This window comes from Lissotriton helveticus, chromosome 2_2 (genome assembly GCF_964261635.1).
Source record: "Lissotriton helveticus chromosome 2_2, aLisHel1.1, whole genome shotgun sequence".
NCBI lineage: Eukaryota > Metazoa > Chordata > Amphibia > Caudata > Salamandridae > Lissotriton > Lissotriton helveticus.
The window spans coordinates 80,821,363-80,838,522 of record NC_136060.1 but is presented as its reverse complement, the minus strand read 5'-3'; the positions used below and the strand labels follow the sequence as shown (position 1 = coordinate 80,838,522).

The following is a 17,160-nucleotide window of genomic DNA, read 5'->3' as shown; positions in this document are numbered from 1 at the left end:
TGGAACTTGCTGTGATGAGCAACAATAGTAAACTTTTCTGGGATACTATTCGTACAGTTAGATCTAGAAATACCCCTGATAGCTCTCTGCTATTTATTATCTAAAGGAAAGCGCTGAGGTGATTCATTCCTTACAGCTTAGGCTATTTAATACACTGTCAGTCACAGTATCCTTATTAGAGGTAGAGTTGGCTATACACCAGAGTACAGGAGGTAAGGTGCCCTGCCCTGATGGGATCCCAATTGATCTTATTAGGTGCAGTATTCCTCTTTGGGGCCCTCAGTTCACCAAATGTTTTACCAGTTCCCTAAATACGTACATCCCACATTCATGGAAACGTTCGACTATTGTGCCTATTTTTAAAACAGAGTACTGTATGTCTCCGAAGTGCTATAGGTCAATTTCTTTATTAGATAGCACAGTTAAAATTATTGGTTGAGTGATCTACGACCTTCTTGCTCAGTGGGCACAAGAGCGAGAAATCCTCTCTCCCTTCCAATTTGGGTTTTCTCCGAGGCTGGGTACGGTAGAGCAGTGCCTAAATCTGAGACTAATAGTTAACAAATGTACATTAGTTAGGCACTGCACTCTGTACCTGGCCTTTGTGGACCTCTCAACAGCATTTGATTCTGTTAATAGGACCAAGTTGTGGCTGAGGTTGTTGGATATGGGTGTTGAGGTATCTGTGGTGAATTTCTTGCATAACTTGCATTCTGACCTGATAGCTAAGGTGCCAGTGAGCTTAAATGGAGAAACATCCCCAGAATTCTGTCTTAGGTGTGGAGTGCGCCAGAAATGTATCTTGGCTCCCCCTACTTTTTTATTCTTTATATCAATGGTGTTTTCCCCCATCTGACCTCAATCCCGGCTGATACACACAGAATCGCTGGTACTCAAGTACCAGCATTGCTCTATGTGGATCATGCTGTCCTGTTTGCCCAGACTCCCAATGCTTTGCGGGTGCTGGTCGACCTCTTTGTCCACTATATGGATAACCCCAACCTGGTTACCAATTATGTTAAATCCAAGATCATGGCTTGTAGGCCAGATAGAATTGATATTAGTAGGCTTGTCATCAAGGGTAAACCCCTGTGCGGCGTAAAAGACTTTAGTTATTTGGGAGTCATGTTTAATGCCTTGGGCTCCTGGCAGCCCCAGCTGTCCAGTTCATGTCTTAAGCTCACTAGGTCAGCTGGAGTAATTTTCAATCTCCCTAGAACAAAGGGGAGATGGACCATTTCATCTCTCCTAAAGTTATATAATGTGCAATGCGTTCTGGCTACCACATATGGGGGTCAGTGTTTGGTGTTGTTATAAAAGCTTTTCCCTCCAGCTAGAGGAAAACTGCATATGCCGGAGGCTTCTATATTTCGCACTGACTGCCTCCAGTTATATCATGCATATGGAGCTAAATCAGTGACACATCGAGGACAGGGTTAATTTAGCCCCATTATTACTTTGGGTTAGTGTGAGGGTCAATCCGCAAGTGCAGCTTTGTAGGGAAGTCCTCTTGGACTGTCTTAGCCTGGACAAGGGGCATGCTATTCTTTGGCTAAGTTAACGGAAAATACTGTGCTGTTTTTTTTATAAGTACCTTATCAGCAGGGAACCCATTTTTTTCTCTAACTATTTCTAACACAATGGGAGAGGTCCCTCCTTTTCCACTTTAGAGTTGGTACAGTTTGGCTGGTTATGAGTACAGGTAATCTAACTGACACTTCGGGGGGATCAGTTTTATTCTGCTCCTCTGATGGGACCTCTGTGTAGTCGCTATTACATTGCATGTTGTTCTGCAATCTTTTTCATTATCCCTGCAGAATTTTGCTCAAACCTCTGCTAAAATAATTTGGACACCGCAGATGTAGAGTGGCCTTGCACCACCTGTAACTATTGAATACACCAGCTATTTTCTTTAGGGTCTCCTCCCTTCTCAAAGCTGAAGTTCGAGATAGGAAAGCTTTAGAGGTGTCATCAGACTTGTTTGATTATTTCTGATGAAACACTAATATTATGTGTTCTTTAAGCATCTATGGATGCACTTGTCTGCTGTTTAAAACTTTTGTATTCTATATATAATAACTAAGGTCAGCCAATGAGGGAAATAAGCAGTCCCAACATCATCACAGAGTGGGATGGGGTCAGTGAGACTGCTGACCCCACTCTGTGATGAAGTGTCACTGATTGATACTCAACCCTGGTGCTTCAGGGCTTAAAACTGAAGCGTCCATGTGAGAGGCAATCAGTGATGCTACCCCTTGTCACTGAGTGGAGGGGCTCAGGGACCTTTGCTGAGTTGAGGGAGGTCACACCCAAAGGAGCTCTGACTTCCTCAGCCCAGCAAAGTTCAGCTCAGGCAGCCAGGAGCCTGCGCATTTAGTGCATGTCTGGCTTATGGCTGCCTGACCTGAAAATGAACAGTGTCTGTCAGTCTGACCTTTGTTCAGCCTAACAAACACTGTTCAAGAGGCGCCTTTGGTGGGGGGCATGGCCCCCAATCGACCGTCCGCGGATGGTAGTCCAGCACGTGCTCAAGAATGTCGGCGTAGCTCACTCTTAAGTCTCCTGTACTGGGACTGTATATGCCACTCATCCTGTTACTGTATCCCACATCCAAATTCATTCTCCCGACCCTCAACTCAAATAAATCCCAATGTGTCCTTTTCTGTAAGACAATGTACTGTCCATCTCCCGCCCACACTACTAACCGCTTCAAAGCAAATGCAGGTCTAATGCATCTACTCTGCTATAAGTAATACACTTATCGCAGGAATTGGTGTTAATTTGTTTGGGTGTTTTGTCTAGTGACCTTGGAAACTGAAGTGATTTGATAGAATAAAAGATAAGTTAAGCATATTAGACACATTTGTGATATTTTACTTGCAAGCAGGGTGTAATGTACTTCTTGTATAAGCGTCTCAAGAACTGAAAATATATGGTGGCTTCCCTGATACATCTATTAGATATTTAGTATTTTCCTACTCATTTGCAGGTCATTGTGTCTAGAGGACAAACTCCTAATCTAAGTATTGAAAATATGCCTTGGGTGACTAGAAGAGAGATGTTGAAATGGACTCATGCTTTTCTCCATTTAAACTAAGCAAATTTACTCCTGGGTTACCACTTTTACATCTGCCCTTTTTAATTGCTGATGAGATTCCAACAATTTTGTAAGCCCAATTTATCTAAATATAAATGTATAGCAAAGCTGGCTTAAGCCCAAATATGTGCTTAATTCCTTGCAAGGCGACCTCTTTTCCTAGGACAAAGATGGAGTATACAATGGAAGCTTAAAGATGCTGTAAAGAAACCAGTTTTGAAGGAACCAATTTTAGCCAATTTTTTATTTAAATTAAAACATTTTTGCCAATTTTAAAGAAACCAATTTTAGCCAGAAAACTGGATTCTATATTAGTAAGTATAAATAAATCTGCCCCTTACATTGCTGTAGCCCGTGCCGTGTATTTCTCAATTGCTGTCATTGCTTTGTTTCATCCAATCTTAGCCAAGAACTTGAAATAGCTGATGCTTGCTGCACCAAGATCATTTTTCTCTTCTGCGCCTGCGTCTGCCAGCTACCAGTACGAGCAGAAAGGACATCCAGGTAACTGAAATGTGGAACATGTTTTACCACAACGTTTTTTAATACAATATTTAGGTTGAAAACCTTTGTAGTCCCACAACTATGGTCTCTTATCTTCATTTCAGTAGCAATATTTAATAAACCTTTAAATGCACGATAGTGTACAAAGACTGCAGGCAAAGAGCTATGGTTATATGCCATACACACCATCTGAATGGCATTGTACTTGAAGAAGGCAAGCCCATCTGCGGCTGTCTGTATAGGGACCATGTACAATGCCAGCCATGCTGCCTTTTCTGCCCAGCCTCAAAAACTAAAGTATGGTAAGAGTGCCCTATTAGCACTCTGTCCTCAATCGTATTGCACCTTGCTATTATGCACCCAACAGGAAAGCCTCGCCTCCTATTGCTCCACATGTAAGTTTCGCCTGCCCTCTACCAGTGTAGCCTTAGCTCCAATGAGCCATACCGTAATCAGAGCTGCAAGAGTTCCTCCTCCCTCAACCAAAACAATATACATATCAGTCTTATCACAGTAAAAGATCCCTCCACAAACACCAAAGTTGCATCTGGGACTTGCTAACTGGCAATAACTGGGATACCCTCTTCTTAACGGAAACTTGGCTTAACACCCACTGAGCCCCAGATATTGCCCTCTCAGAAGGCTACTCGATCACTCACATTAATTGAGCCACCGGGGTGGGCGGTGGGATTGCCATTTCAACTGGATTTTCATGAGACTTGAGGGCGTAGATCTCATCGAGGTTCTGGTCTTCTCCTTTTGAGATATCCTCACACTTCTCGCTCTCAGGAGCCTTAGTTTACTGCCTCCAAAGCCTGTCCCTCAGCTCTTGACAATCTTATTATTGAACTTAGCCCTTTCTATCTACAATATTCCAACTTTGTAGTCTTTGGAGATGTTAATGCCCACATTGATGATCCAAACTGAAGATCAGCAGAACAATTTTGAGGGGCAATGTGTGACCTTAACCTTCCCCAACTGGTAATGGGTGCCACTCATAGTGGTGGGCATACCCTGGATTTGATATTCTACAACTACCCTTCCCATTCTGTTTGTTCCTCTCTCCCACTAGTCTGCACAGATCACTTTCTAGTGCCTTTATACGTATCTCTTCCTTCAGCCAGATCGGGTTTTAACAAATCCATGAACATCTGCAGACCCTGGCAGAATATCCCTGAGTCCAGTCTTTCACAAACTAGGTCTCAGATTGAGGTCATCATCTCTGAAGGAATGGATGTAGCAATCAGCTACATCTTTTTCCAGGTAAGCACATCGCACCTTCGTCAAAAGTTTTCACACCTAACCGTCAGGTTGAAAAAATCAGTGCAAGCAATTGGAGAGGAAGTGGCGTAGGAACTCTGACATTAAGGACAAGTGGGCTTATAGCACTTCCCTCTGACAGTTCTGGAGAAATATCAAAAAAGCTACAATTGCTTTATTTTTTTCTCAAATTGCTGCCACTGACTATGTCCCCAGTACGGTTTTAAAATCGTCAAAACTTTGCAGCCAGAAGCCTGAAAACTAAGTGTGCCTGTTTCTCAGTCGCTAGAAGTCGCTGGCAGAGGACCTTTCTCAATTTTTCCACACTAAAGTGGAAAAAATCTTTTCCAAGTTCAACATACGGCCCGATCCCCCCCTCCCCAGGCTAACCTCCACCACCTCTCCTGACAATATAGGAGCAGAGCTTGAGTCATTCGGCTCAATCTCATTAGTGGACTCTGAGCAAATAATTCTTAAAATCAAATTTGGCTCGCCTCTTGATCCCTGCCCCTTCCTTTTTGCTCACCATGGCGACACCTGCTGGCCCGATGGAGGTAGAGAGCCAATGTGCAGAGGGAGACACTAATCTTTGCACCACCAGACAACTTGAAGGGTGCGGGGAAATCTCGCCTGACCCCCCGAACAGACCATCGCTGGGGATTAGGCGGGATAGGGGCTACCCACAACAGGGCCATGCCAGCGGAGCCCGTATCAGGACGGGGTAAAAGAAGCCAAACAAAACGGCGAAACCATCTGACAATGAACAGACGGCAATAATCACTAGAGGCCATCAAGGAACCCAGCACACCCCGCACCCTCCCATCCCCCACATCACTCAAGTGCCGGGGGCTCAGCACCAGGCCTCAGGCGCGAGGGCTGAGGGACCGGCAAGTAACATAGGAAACAACGCAGAGGGGGGCCATAAGTGAAAGGGAAAAGGAGAAAGTGTAAAACATGCCCGAGTCAAATAAAAGGGAGAAACCCACTAGCAGCACATCAATCAAATACCAGAGGGCCCGGCGCCGGGCCTTGGGTGCGGAGGACGATGGACCGGCAACTAATATAGAAAACTATGCAGAGGAGGGTCAGAAGTGAGAGGGAAGTGGAGAAAGTGCCAACACCCAGCCGCAGGAAGAGCAGAAAGCTGCAAACTAGCAATAAAAGCCCCAGGAATCACAGAAAACACCCCAGAGACACAGGAGATTACAGCATACCGCCATTTTGGCCCCTCAAAAGACTTGCAGGCTGATGCAGTGAGAGACAATGGGCCCGATTCACAGAATGAACTTAAGACTCAATCCTAAACTTACTACTATTTTGGTATTCACAGAATGCACTTACTACTTTTGGTATTCACAGAAGTTAGGATTTTGTCTTAAATTTGCCTTAAGACAAACTTAAGACAGACTTAAGACAGACTTAAGACAAAATCCTAACTTCTGTGACTACCAAAAGTAGTAAGTTCATTCTGTGAATGCCAAAAGTAGTAAGTGCATTCTGTGAAAACTAAAGTAGTAGTAACTTTAAGATTGAGTCTTAAGTTCATTCTGTGAATCGGGCTCAATATATTCAGGGCCTAAACCACAACAAAAGGAGACATCATTCATCCAATACTGGGGGCAGCGCCTTTGAAATAGAAAACAGGTCAGGCGGCTAATAAAACGAAAATAAGGAAGAAAAAGAGGGGACAACCAAGGAAATCTGCGATCCTCAGTTCAGAAGCAAAGAAGCCAACCAACAGACTGCAAGTTCTCCACCAACTAGTCCAAGTGTGCGACGTCAACGCAATATCGGGGTCTCGCAAACAACGGCCCAAATGAGACAGCCCTCCCCAGAGGCAAAAAATATCCAGACGAAGGAGGAATCCACAAATACAGCAACTGTGTCAGAAAAAATAAACAGAGTGCTAACAGCCATAGAACATTCCAGAGTCACCATGGAAGACAAATTCTGAGCACTGGCTACTCATCTCAATTTGCTCAGAGATGATCTCCGCAAATTAGCCAACAAAATTAAAGCAAGTGAGAGAACCATCCAAACAATAGAACTCCAGAATAAATCGCAGCAGGGACTATTGAGAGATCTACAAACGAGAGTCAAGACACTGGAGGAAAAAACAGAAGACCTAGAGGGGCACTCAAGGCGAAGTGACATTAGAGTTCTGAACTTACCTGAAGGAATAGAAGTACTAGACCCCATAGGGTATGTAGAGACTTGGTTCAAATCATTCACTCAGGAATCGGAGCTAATCCCCTACTTCTCAGTAGAACGGGCACATCAGTTCAAGGCGCGCAGACCGCCTCTGAGTCCCCGCCTTGCCCGTTGTTACTAAACCTCCTACATTATCTTGATAGGGACGCAGTGCTCCGGGCAGCCAAACAATAGGGACCGATTCGAGTAGAAGACAACGAAGTAAAGTTGTTCCCTGACTATTCCTGGGCATTGCAACTACAACCTGCATCATTCCCAGAGGTTAAGCACATGCTGCGACAAAGAGATATCCAATACACCCTCTTGTTCCCAGCTCAACTAAAAATCATACAGCAAGGTCACACAAACTTCTTTACTGACCTGAAAGAAGAATATGACTGGACAGAACAAAAACTGCACGGCAAGGGGCCACGAGAAACCGGACAAAGAAATCATGAATCCTGAGGCAAATGGCGACACCAGAAGAAGACAACCGTGCAACAGTCAGGAACAAGAACAGAGACAGCATCAAGGAACCCCCGGATCTGGAACAAATAATAGCAGAACATAGAAAGGCCCTGCAGGCGGCGGCAGAACTGGGTCCGACGGCATGAAGCTTGGAAAGAGATAGAGGTCCCCATCTCTTCACATCAGAAGAGGACAATACCTCCAGAGAAGGCACAATAACCCCACCAGTGGTAAACCTGCAGGCGGCGGACACATTTATTTGACTTTTGCAAGCAATAGTATGAATGTACCCAACATAACTGGTGCGTACCCCCAGCCCTTGCAGACAGACAATGACAGGACAGTGGACATTGATATAAACAAATTAGGCAAGCACACACCTATCTAGCAAACACAATAGGGGGACACGCGAAAGCTCCACCGACACCACAGCCACATATACAAGCTATAACGGGCCACACAGGCAACATATAGCAAAAGAAGGAAGCCACGCCCCCTCAATAACGCACTAGAGTAGAAGCAAAATGTTTAGTTTGGAGGTATCGCCTTGAGAAATAGGTCCGCTCAGTTGGGATCAATTCCCCATGCAAAGTTACACCCTTTCCCCCAGCCGAATCCCTTTCTCACTACCAAACACACCCTACAGGTGGGGAGCACCATCACAGAATAATAAATTATCTAAAGATGGGGAGAAACCAGGAACTAACATACGCCTGTGATGTAGCACACCAAATCACAAAGACAGCAAAACAAGGCCAATAAGACCACAAACACGGGAATCAGTTTCCTTACAATAAATGTCAGGGGCATGCGCACAGTGAGCAAAAGGTACGCCATAAACTCATACATCAAGAGACAAAGAGAGCAGATAGCTCTGCTACAAGAAACGCATTTAACAGCAGAAGAGACAAATCTCCTGCGTAGGAAATGGTGAGGGACCCTGTGTGCCACGACATACTCGACTTTTGCAAGAGGGTCGCTGATCTGGCTCAGACCGGGTACTCCCTTTTAGGAAATCAGGAGAGCAATGGATAAAGAAGGCAGATATACCCTCCTGGTGGGACTCCTAGAGGGGCAACCAATAACCAATACTCATAGGCAGTATGTATGCCCCCAATAAAGAGCAAGACAAATTCTGGGATCATCTTACAGGAGTTTTAGCCCAATACACTTCCATTCAATGGCTCACATCTCCCGCCCATACACTCTCCAACTCACAAACAGACAGAACGCCACCGAGCATGGGCTGCGCTTTGGGCACTTACGGATGCATGGTGAGTCCACCATCCAAACCCCAATCATTTCACTCCTCACAACTTGCGGGTAAGACTAGATAGATTCTTCTGTACCACAACAATAGTCCCCAAAATTCAACACTCTGACTACTTGGGTAGGGTTCTCTCGGATCACGATGCACATATCTTGACACTCAGATGGAGCCCCATCCTCCGGTACCTACCTGGAAACTGCTGCGTGAATGCCTGACTGATCAAGTGTTCCGACACGAGCAAAGGAATAGCATATGAGAATATTTCACAACAAATAAGGCTACAACAGCGTCTGGACTATTAGAAAGGGAAGCATTTAAGGTGGTTGCCAGGGGAGAGTGCATACAGCAAACAGTGGGAGTCAGGAAAACACTAGAACAGGTGCTAATAAGGACAGAAACCACATTGGCAACCACAACGAAAGAGGCAGACGCGAACAGGGATCCCCGACTCAGGTGGCGGCAGCCAAAACGGCATATGCGGTGACATTATTGGATCTGCATAGATATAATGTCAAAGCGTTTGCGACAAGAGCACACAGGGAGGGCGACAGAACTGGGACCCTCCTAGCATGGTTGGCCAGGCAAGACACAGAAATAAAACCTATTACAGAAATAATAGACCCGACCGGGAACCTAATCCATTCACAGACAGAAATACTACAACTGTTCCACAGCTATATAAAACCTGGCACAGCACAGCCAGAGGGCAATACAACATTTCCTAGGTCCCTAAAACATACCAGGCATCTCAGCAGCAGAGAAGGCATCCCTGGACACAAATATAATGTCTGCAGACATAACCCACGCAATCCAGGCCTTGGCACGTAACCAGGCCCCTGGAATGGACAGCTTTCCACTGGAATACTATAGTACCTTCTCAACCCTACTGGTACCCCACTTAGCGGAGATGTAAGATGATGCATTAGAGCGAGGCAAACTCCCAGGCTCACTTAGAGAATTAATCCTGGTGACATTTCCGAAACTGAATTGGGACCCAAAACTCCTGGCCTCAGACAGACCCATTACTTTACTGACAGCGTACTGTAAAATTCTGGGGAAGATACTAGCATACCGATATACTCATATTCTTCCACCACTGATCCACCCAGATCAATGTGGATTTGTTCAGGAAGAAATACTTCACAGAACATAAGTAGGCTGTTCCATGTCCAGGATGGAGCAAGCGCCAAATAACCAAGGGCCACGTGCCTGGTTTTGGACCTGGAAAAGGCCTTCGATACACTCACATGGCCTTTCATGTTCGCAGCTCTCCAAAGAGTGGGTCTGGGCCCTACTCTACTAACGTACATGTGACTATTATGCACAAACCTCACTGCGAGAGTACGACTGGGATGATACATTTCAGCCACATTTCAAGTAGAGATGGGTACACAGCGGAGGTGTCTCCTCTCCCCAATACTATTTGCTCTTGCAGTGGAACCCCTAGTGATTTGTCTGCGTCAGGAGGGAGAAACTGGGATATTCCAATTGCGGGCACGGTCCACAGTGTATCGTTGTGCACAGACGATCTATTACTGTACGTCCGCGACATCACCGCATACCTGACTCCAATCTGGACAACACTAACGGAATTTTCAGAAGCGTTGCGGCTTAAACTAAACTAGGGAAAATCCACAATCTACCCATTAAGCCTGGGCCTCACCGCCAGACCATTACAATAGGGGACCAGACCATTGCCTGGAGCGAGAATGGCCCCCTATATTTGGGTATCTGACTATATCACTCCCCTAGCGACATATATAAGGGAAAACACCGTAAGGCGCTGGCCGGAATAAGAGTGGCAGTGGGCTTTTGGAAACGCTCCCATTGGCCCCGATTGGATGAGTGGCCCTGGCTAAAATGATTATAGTGCCCAGATTAGTATATCATTTTGTTAACCTTCCGGTCATTCCTCCTCTCTCCTTTTTTCGGGAGTTAGACTCATTACGTATCTCTCTAATTTGGGGCACAGGCCGACATAGGGTGGTGTCGTCAAAATTACAATTGCCCTCCAATCCGGAGGGATTGGGGGCCCCATCATCCTTCGAGGCATATTTCTTTGCTGCACAGTTGCAGTGGCTCGCGTACTGGATGGCAGAGTGCTATCTGGGAGAAACCACTACTGAGGCTGGGCAAATACCAGTGCCAGCAATCCGTTGCCTATTGCTACCTGCCACTAAACCCACACAAACGTACCCACTACCGTTAATGATAGCTCGCACATGTATGCAGAGATTACATCTCATGTCCGCAGGGAAGCCCCTCTACTCTCCACTGCTCCCACTGATAGGACTGCCTAGGAGTGAGAAATATTATACAACCCGGACCTTACAGGTGTAGAAAGATCACGTGCTGACTGAGATCAGGGCCGGACTGGGAACAAAAACCGGCCCTGGCAAAGAGCTCGTCCGCCCCCACCTCCCCCCGTGGGGTTGGGGGTGCCGCCAAACTCTTTGCAAGGGCCGTTTTTTGGCCGATTTTGTTACAGGGCCGATTTTGCAGCTATGCTGCAAAAACGGCCCTGGAACAAAAACGGCCCCCAGGGGCCCAAAACCGGCCCCCACTCGTGCAGCGCACTGGGGGATTGCCCGGTGCCCGCTACGGCCAGTCTGGCCCTGACTGAGATGGAATCCTTATTCCAGGACGGACAATTATGTCCATACCACCAACTAATGGAAGACTATGATCTTCCCCCAGGGCATAGACAAATTATTGCCAGCTACTGCCCATTTCGGAATTTAAATGAAGGGGAACCCGAGACACATCCAGTAATACACACTATCCTGCACATGGGGGTGGACAGACATTTAGTCACCTGGCTCTACAAAGCCATCCTTGAACTTACAGTCAAATCACTGGACCCACTGAGACATACATGGGAAGAGGATTTAGGTCATGACTAAGAGTGGGAACAAGCAATAGAATACCCCAAAAAGATATCCAGAAATGCGCGATTTAAAAACATACAGTTTTGCATCCTTCACAGGGCATATTTAGCGCCAGAACTTCTCCAACGATATTACCCAGACACACAGTTCCTGTGCCCCCGCTGCTGAGCCCCTGAGGCAAATTTTCAGCACACGTTTTAGAGCTGCCCGACACTGCAATCATACTGGGGTTCTGTACACGGAGCATTGCAGGAAACCACAGGCCTACCAGGCATGAACACATTGGAACCCTGCGCACAGAGTTTTCCCGTGGCGGAAGACACAAGACACACAAGGTACAGAATGCTTCATAACCCTGTAATTACTGTTGGCAAAAAAAGAATTAGCCATGTCCTGGAGGACTCCGGCGGGGATGTATGACATTACGACGCATGCTTTTACCACGCATGCCTTTACAACGCTGTTTTTACAATGCATGCCTTTACAACGCATAGTGCTTTGGGGTGCTGGATAGTGAATAGTTTAATTTACTATTCCAACTCCAGTCCCCGTGGATAGTAGGGAAGGTGTTGGATAGTAAATTAAACCTATTCCCTATCCTAGAGCGCCCCCCAGCGCAATGCGCTGTAATGGTTTGCGTTGTAAAAGTTGCGTCGTAAAGGCACTGCGTGGCAAAAGTTGCGTTGTAAAGGATGTTTCCCCTCCGGCGGGCTCCCTATGGCGTCCTGGGTGGGGGCAGTGAAAAAATTGGGCACAGCAGAGGAGGAATCAATTATAAGTAAAGTAGTGAGAGGGACACGTAAACTTCATATATCCATGGAATGGGCTCAATTCCTACACCAATTCAAACAACACATGACGAATCACCTACGGCATCCCAGACCCAGATAGCCCAAATGACCCAGAATGCATCTGAAGAAACACACAGAGAGACCAGTCAGCCCGAAATCAGGAACTCCGCATTGTGACGCACACAGACACTGATTATACAGGAAAGACCAATAGAAGCTGCTACAGATTCCTCACAAACCTAGACACATATAGCTAACATCATAATAATCGGCAAGTCTAATACCCCCGCCTGAACATAACCCATATAACCCTCTACAGTTAATCCAAGTTAGACCTGAAGTTAACAGCTATGAAAGTATACCGGTAGTTTTTCAGACTGGAACACACAGGAAGGACTCGCATCGCAAGTCACAACAAAACATACTGCAACATGAACAGTAGTGCATGCAGACACATTCCCTACATTAGGCATAAGATTGCCTAACCGAATTACTTCACACATAAACAGCTGATGTAGAAATGTATAATATGTATGTAACAAACGTGATGCAAAAATTATAAGCGTACTTAACATATGAAAAATGTGAAAATGTCAATAAAACATGTTCAAAAAAAAAACAAAGCGCCACCTGCCATTATTTCACAAATTATTGCCCTTTTAACCAGTCTTTGGAAAATGGTGATGTGCCTCTAAGTTAGGAAAAGGCACTGGTGATTCCAGCGGTATACAGCGCCAGGACACCACGTAACGAGGTAACAGTGCGCTTTACAAGTATACATACATTACATTACATTACATTACATTCCACTGTTACAAAAAGCAAATGCTGACCCATGCCCCCTGAGTAACTACAGGCCCTCTCTCTCCTTCCTCATCTCAACAAGATGTTACAAAATGCGGTTAACCATCAGATCACCAGCTATGTGGAATAGAACAAGATTATACATCCTACCCAGTCGGGCTTCCGTGCTGGTTTCAGCATGGAACTAGCCCTTCTTGGAGTCACTGAATATTTCAGAGGTAACCTCGATGCAGAGAAGAACATTGTCTCTTATGCGGACGATACTCAACTAATGCTATCCTTCCACCAGTTCAATCATACTGTAAATCAGGACTTTTGGGGCTGTCTTGCGCCCATCGGCGATTGATGCATAACATCTGTTTACAACTCAATTCTGACAAAATTGAGATTCTGATGTTTGAATCGTCCTCTCCACTTGGCATACTGTGTCTCTGGACCTTTGACCTAGGGCCTTCCCCCACCAGTGCTACAGATGTCAGGAACCTGGGGATTATGACAGACACTGTTCTTCCCTTCAAACTCCATGTCAAGGTTTCTTCAGCTACCTGCTTTGGTCTGTTAAAATCCTTGAGAAAGCTCCTAAAAAATACCTGCCCATAGACGCTTGTGAGGGTATTGTACATGCACTTATCACCTCCAAGTTTGACCATGCCAACGTACTCTATCTTGGTGCCCCCCAGAAGCTGCTGTCTTGTCTGCACCATGTACAGAATGCCGAAGCCAGGCTCATTCTGAATATCCCCAAGCATAATTCCATCAGACTAGGGCTCAAAGTACTTCACTGGCTTCCGATCAAATCTAGGATCAAATTTACGATGCTTATGATCACTCATAGAGCACTCCACCAGAAGGGTCCTAGATTTATCCAAGACAGGTTTAAACGCTACACTCCAAGAAGGGCTCTTTGTTCTTGTAACCAAACCCTATTGTGCATCCCCAGATTCCGCAAATCCAGATCTGGCAGCAGGTCTTTCTCGTTCTGCCCCCAGTATCTGGAACGCTCTCCCACCCTCCCTTCATACCATTTCTAGTGAAAGCCTGTTCAAGGCATAGTTAAAAACAGTGCTATTTGGTGAGCTGCAACCTTCCGATCCTACCTGATATCATGCAAACACTAGGACACTGCTTCCGAAGCAGAAGTTGGGCTCTATATATATTTTTTAATTCATTTATTCAAGAGGAGAACTGGGGTTTCAAGATTATTAGTTTTTGAACCATCGGTCTGGGTGGCTTTTAGGATCCAATGTATGTTACTTAGAAAGATGGTCAACAGAAATGTGGAGAATAGAAGGCCCAAGCACACATCCTTTTCGAACTTCACTGGCCAATGGAAATGACTAACTCCCAGATTCATCAAAGTCATGTTTTGCAAGTCCTTAATAGCGAATTTTAAGGATTCGCTATTAAAGACTCGCAAAGCGGGATGCATGTAGGAATCGCAATATTTTTTCCGATTTCTACTGATTCCTTATTTGCAATTCGCTAATTGCTAATCGCAAATAAGGAATGGCTTTCCCATTCATTCCTATGGGCCTTAAGGCCCATAGGAATGAATGGGGAGTCATTCCTTATTTGCGATTAGCAATTAGCGAATCGCAAATAAGGAAGCAATTTCAAGGGTGCCAGGGTGTCCAAAGGACACCCTGTTGCACCCCTGAAATGGTAATGTTCACTGGTGTTGCGCACACACATGTCCCAAGGACATGTGTGTGTGTAACATACAACTTAGAAAAATGCACTAAAGTGCATTTTTCTAAGTTTTTGCTATTTACCACGTAGTTAGACTTCGTGGTAAATAGCGGCCCCAGATTGCGAATTCGCAATCTTGGAATGGTTTATGCATTGCATTTAAGGAATCGCAAATTGCGATTCCTTAAATGCAATCGCAATTTGAGAACTCGCAATTATTTGCGAATTCTTAAATTGCGAGTGCATGATCCCTTGATGCATCTCAAATGCCATTTTTGCGGGAGCAAACGGCCGAATTTTGCGATTCGCATCGTTTGCGCTCCCAAAAATGCTTTGTTAGAAATGGGATCCCTGGCTGTCCAGGGCTTGCGCCAAAGTCAGTCAGAGATCACCACTCCCAAGTCAGGGCAAGGGAGTTACACGCCAAGATAACCCCTGCTCACCCTCTAGGTAACGTGGCGCGAGCAGCAAGGCTAAACTCGGAGGCGATGTGAGTTAAGTGTTTGCGCATGCACCCCCCAGCAACAACACCCAGGGCCCACCACAAAGGAAACTCCACACAAGGGTATATAAAAAAAATAGCCTTTGTATTACACCAAAACACATTAGATAAAAACACACACTTTACAATGTGCCAACAGGCACGGGCAGAATTTACAGGGGGATATGTACATGACAGGGCCACCTGGACCACTGTCAGGAATCAGCACTTTTAGAAGTAACGCTTTTAGAAATAGCACTTAGAATATAAAATATAGAAGGTAAAATCACTGTAGCAGAAAATAGCACATAACCAGTAATCACTGGTAACCAGGACCTCACTAGCACCACCTGCACTAGGAGAAAAACAACCACCTACGTATCACAATACCTGTAGGGGTGTAAGCACATAACACATGATGCATAAGCATACATTCAGCGGTGTAAGGAAGGAAAACACATGATGCATCAACAATACATTCAGCGGTGTAAGGAACAAGGCACATGACGCATTAATAACACATTCAGAGGTGCATCAAAAGAACAATTGCGCCAAACTCACATAAGTCACCACCTGTGACTGTCCCTAGGCCAACTGGCCTTGTGGTGCTAGGATGCCCTGTGTCCCAAAGTCAGGGACCTAAACGTGGCAGCTGCCCACGAAGTGCTGGGCAGCTGGAGATGACGGGGCAAACACGATGTGGGAGCCTCACAGGCACTGTAGAAATGACTGTCCCCTTTTTGGAGCCTCGCTGGGCTCTGAGTAAATAAATGGCCCCTGAGCCCCTCGTGGGCTCTCAGTAAATCAAAATGCCCCCTTGAGCCTTTCAGGCTCAAATGCAAACAAGGCGGGCTTGGGCCTCTCAGGGGCTCTGGACTAAACAAGTGTGGTGCCCTGGAGCCTCTCAGGCTCGTAACAAATATGCCCAGGTCGCGGGAGTCCCACTCGGGGGACTCGAGCTCTCCAAAATGCCCCTGGAGCCCCTCAGGGCTCTTGAAACCACTATGCCCCTAGTGGGGGGGGGAGCGGCCCGCTGCCAGCTGGGGCCGCTCGAACCTCCCCTGTGCTCTGGTATCGTTGGGGTCCCTCTCAGGGGGACCCGGAAGAAAGGAATGCCCCCTGTAGCTCCTCGTGACGCGAGGAGCAACTGCGGCCTGGTTGGAGCCCCCCCTCTGGGGGAATCCAGAATAAAAAGGTGCCCCAGAGCTTCTGCGGCTCGAGCCTCAAGTGGTTCCTGCTCAAGGGGAGGGGCAGGCACCGGCAATGTGCCCCGGCGCCCCCTCTCCTAGAAATGGTGCCTGGAGCCCTCGTGGCTCTGCCTCTCTCCGTGCTCCCTCCCGCCCGTCACTCACCGGCTGGATCGTGGCACAGGAGCTTACCGCTCCTCGAGGCTCCAGCGGTGTCCTTTCTGCCGGGGGCTGCGGGGCTCTTCTGCAACACCGGAGCTCCGCCTGTGCCTCCAGGCTCCTCTTCTCGGGCTGCGGGGGCGGGACTTCCGCTTCCTTCTTTCAGGGCTGCGCTACTCTTGGCCGGCCAGTTAGCTGCTTCCGGGTCGCCGTGGGCAGAGCGGCGGCCCGAGGGGATGCTCGCTTGGTCGATGGCAATCCGGGGTAGGCTCCCGGTTCAAAGGGACAATAAAGGCGGGGTGAGCACCCGTTTAAGTTTAAATATACAGGGAGGTGGGCACTCGCTTGGGCGGCAATGTCCCTGGCAGGGTG

The 17,160-nt window shown here is 46.6% G+C and overlaps 1 protein-coding gene across 6 annotated transcripts in view; it reads left to right on the top strand.

Annotated features, from left to right (window-relative positions):
* ZDHHC2 (zDHHC palmitoyltransferase 2) overlaps nt 1-17,160 on the top strand; it is a 647,387-nt gene that overhangs the window by 504,367 nt on the left and 125,860 nt on the right. For 3 of the 6 annotated variants that reach the window (XM_078678138.1, XM_078678136.1, XM_078678135.1), the window contains one exon: nt 3,503-3,601. The exons of the other annotated variants lie outside the window; for them this stretch is intronic. In XM_078678138.1, coding sequence (XP_078534264.1) covers nt 3,503-3,601 — 99 coding nt within the window. The remainder of the gene's footprint in view (nt 1-3,502; nt 3,602-17,160) is intronic. 6 annotated transcript variants of the gene reach the window in all.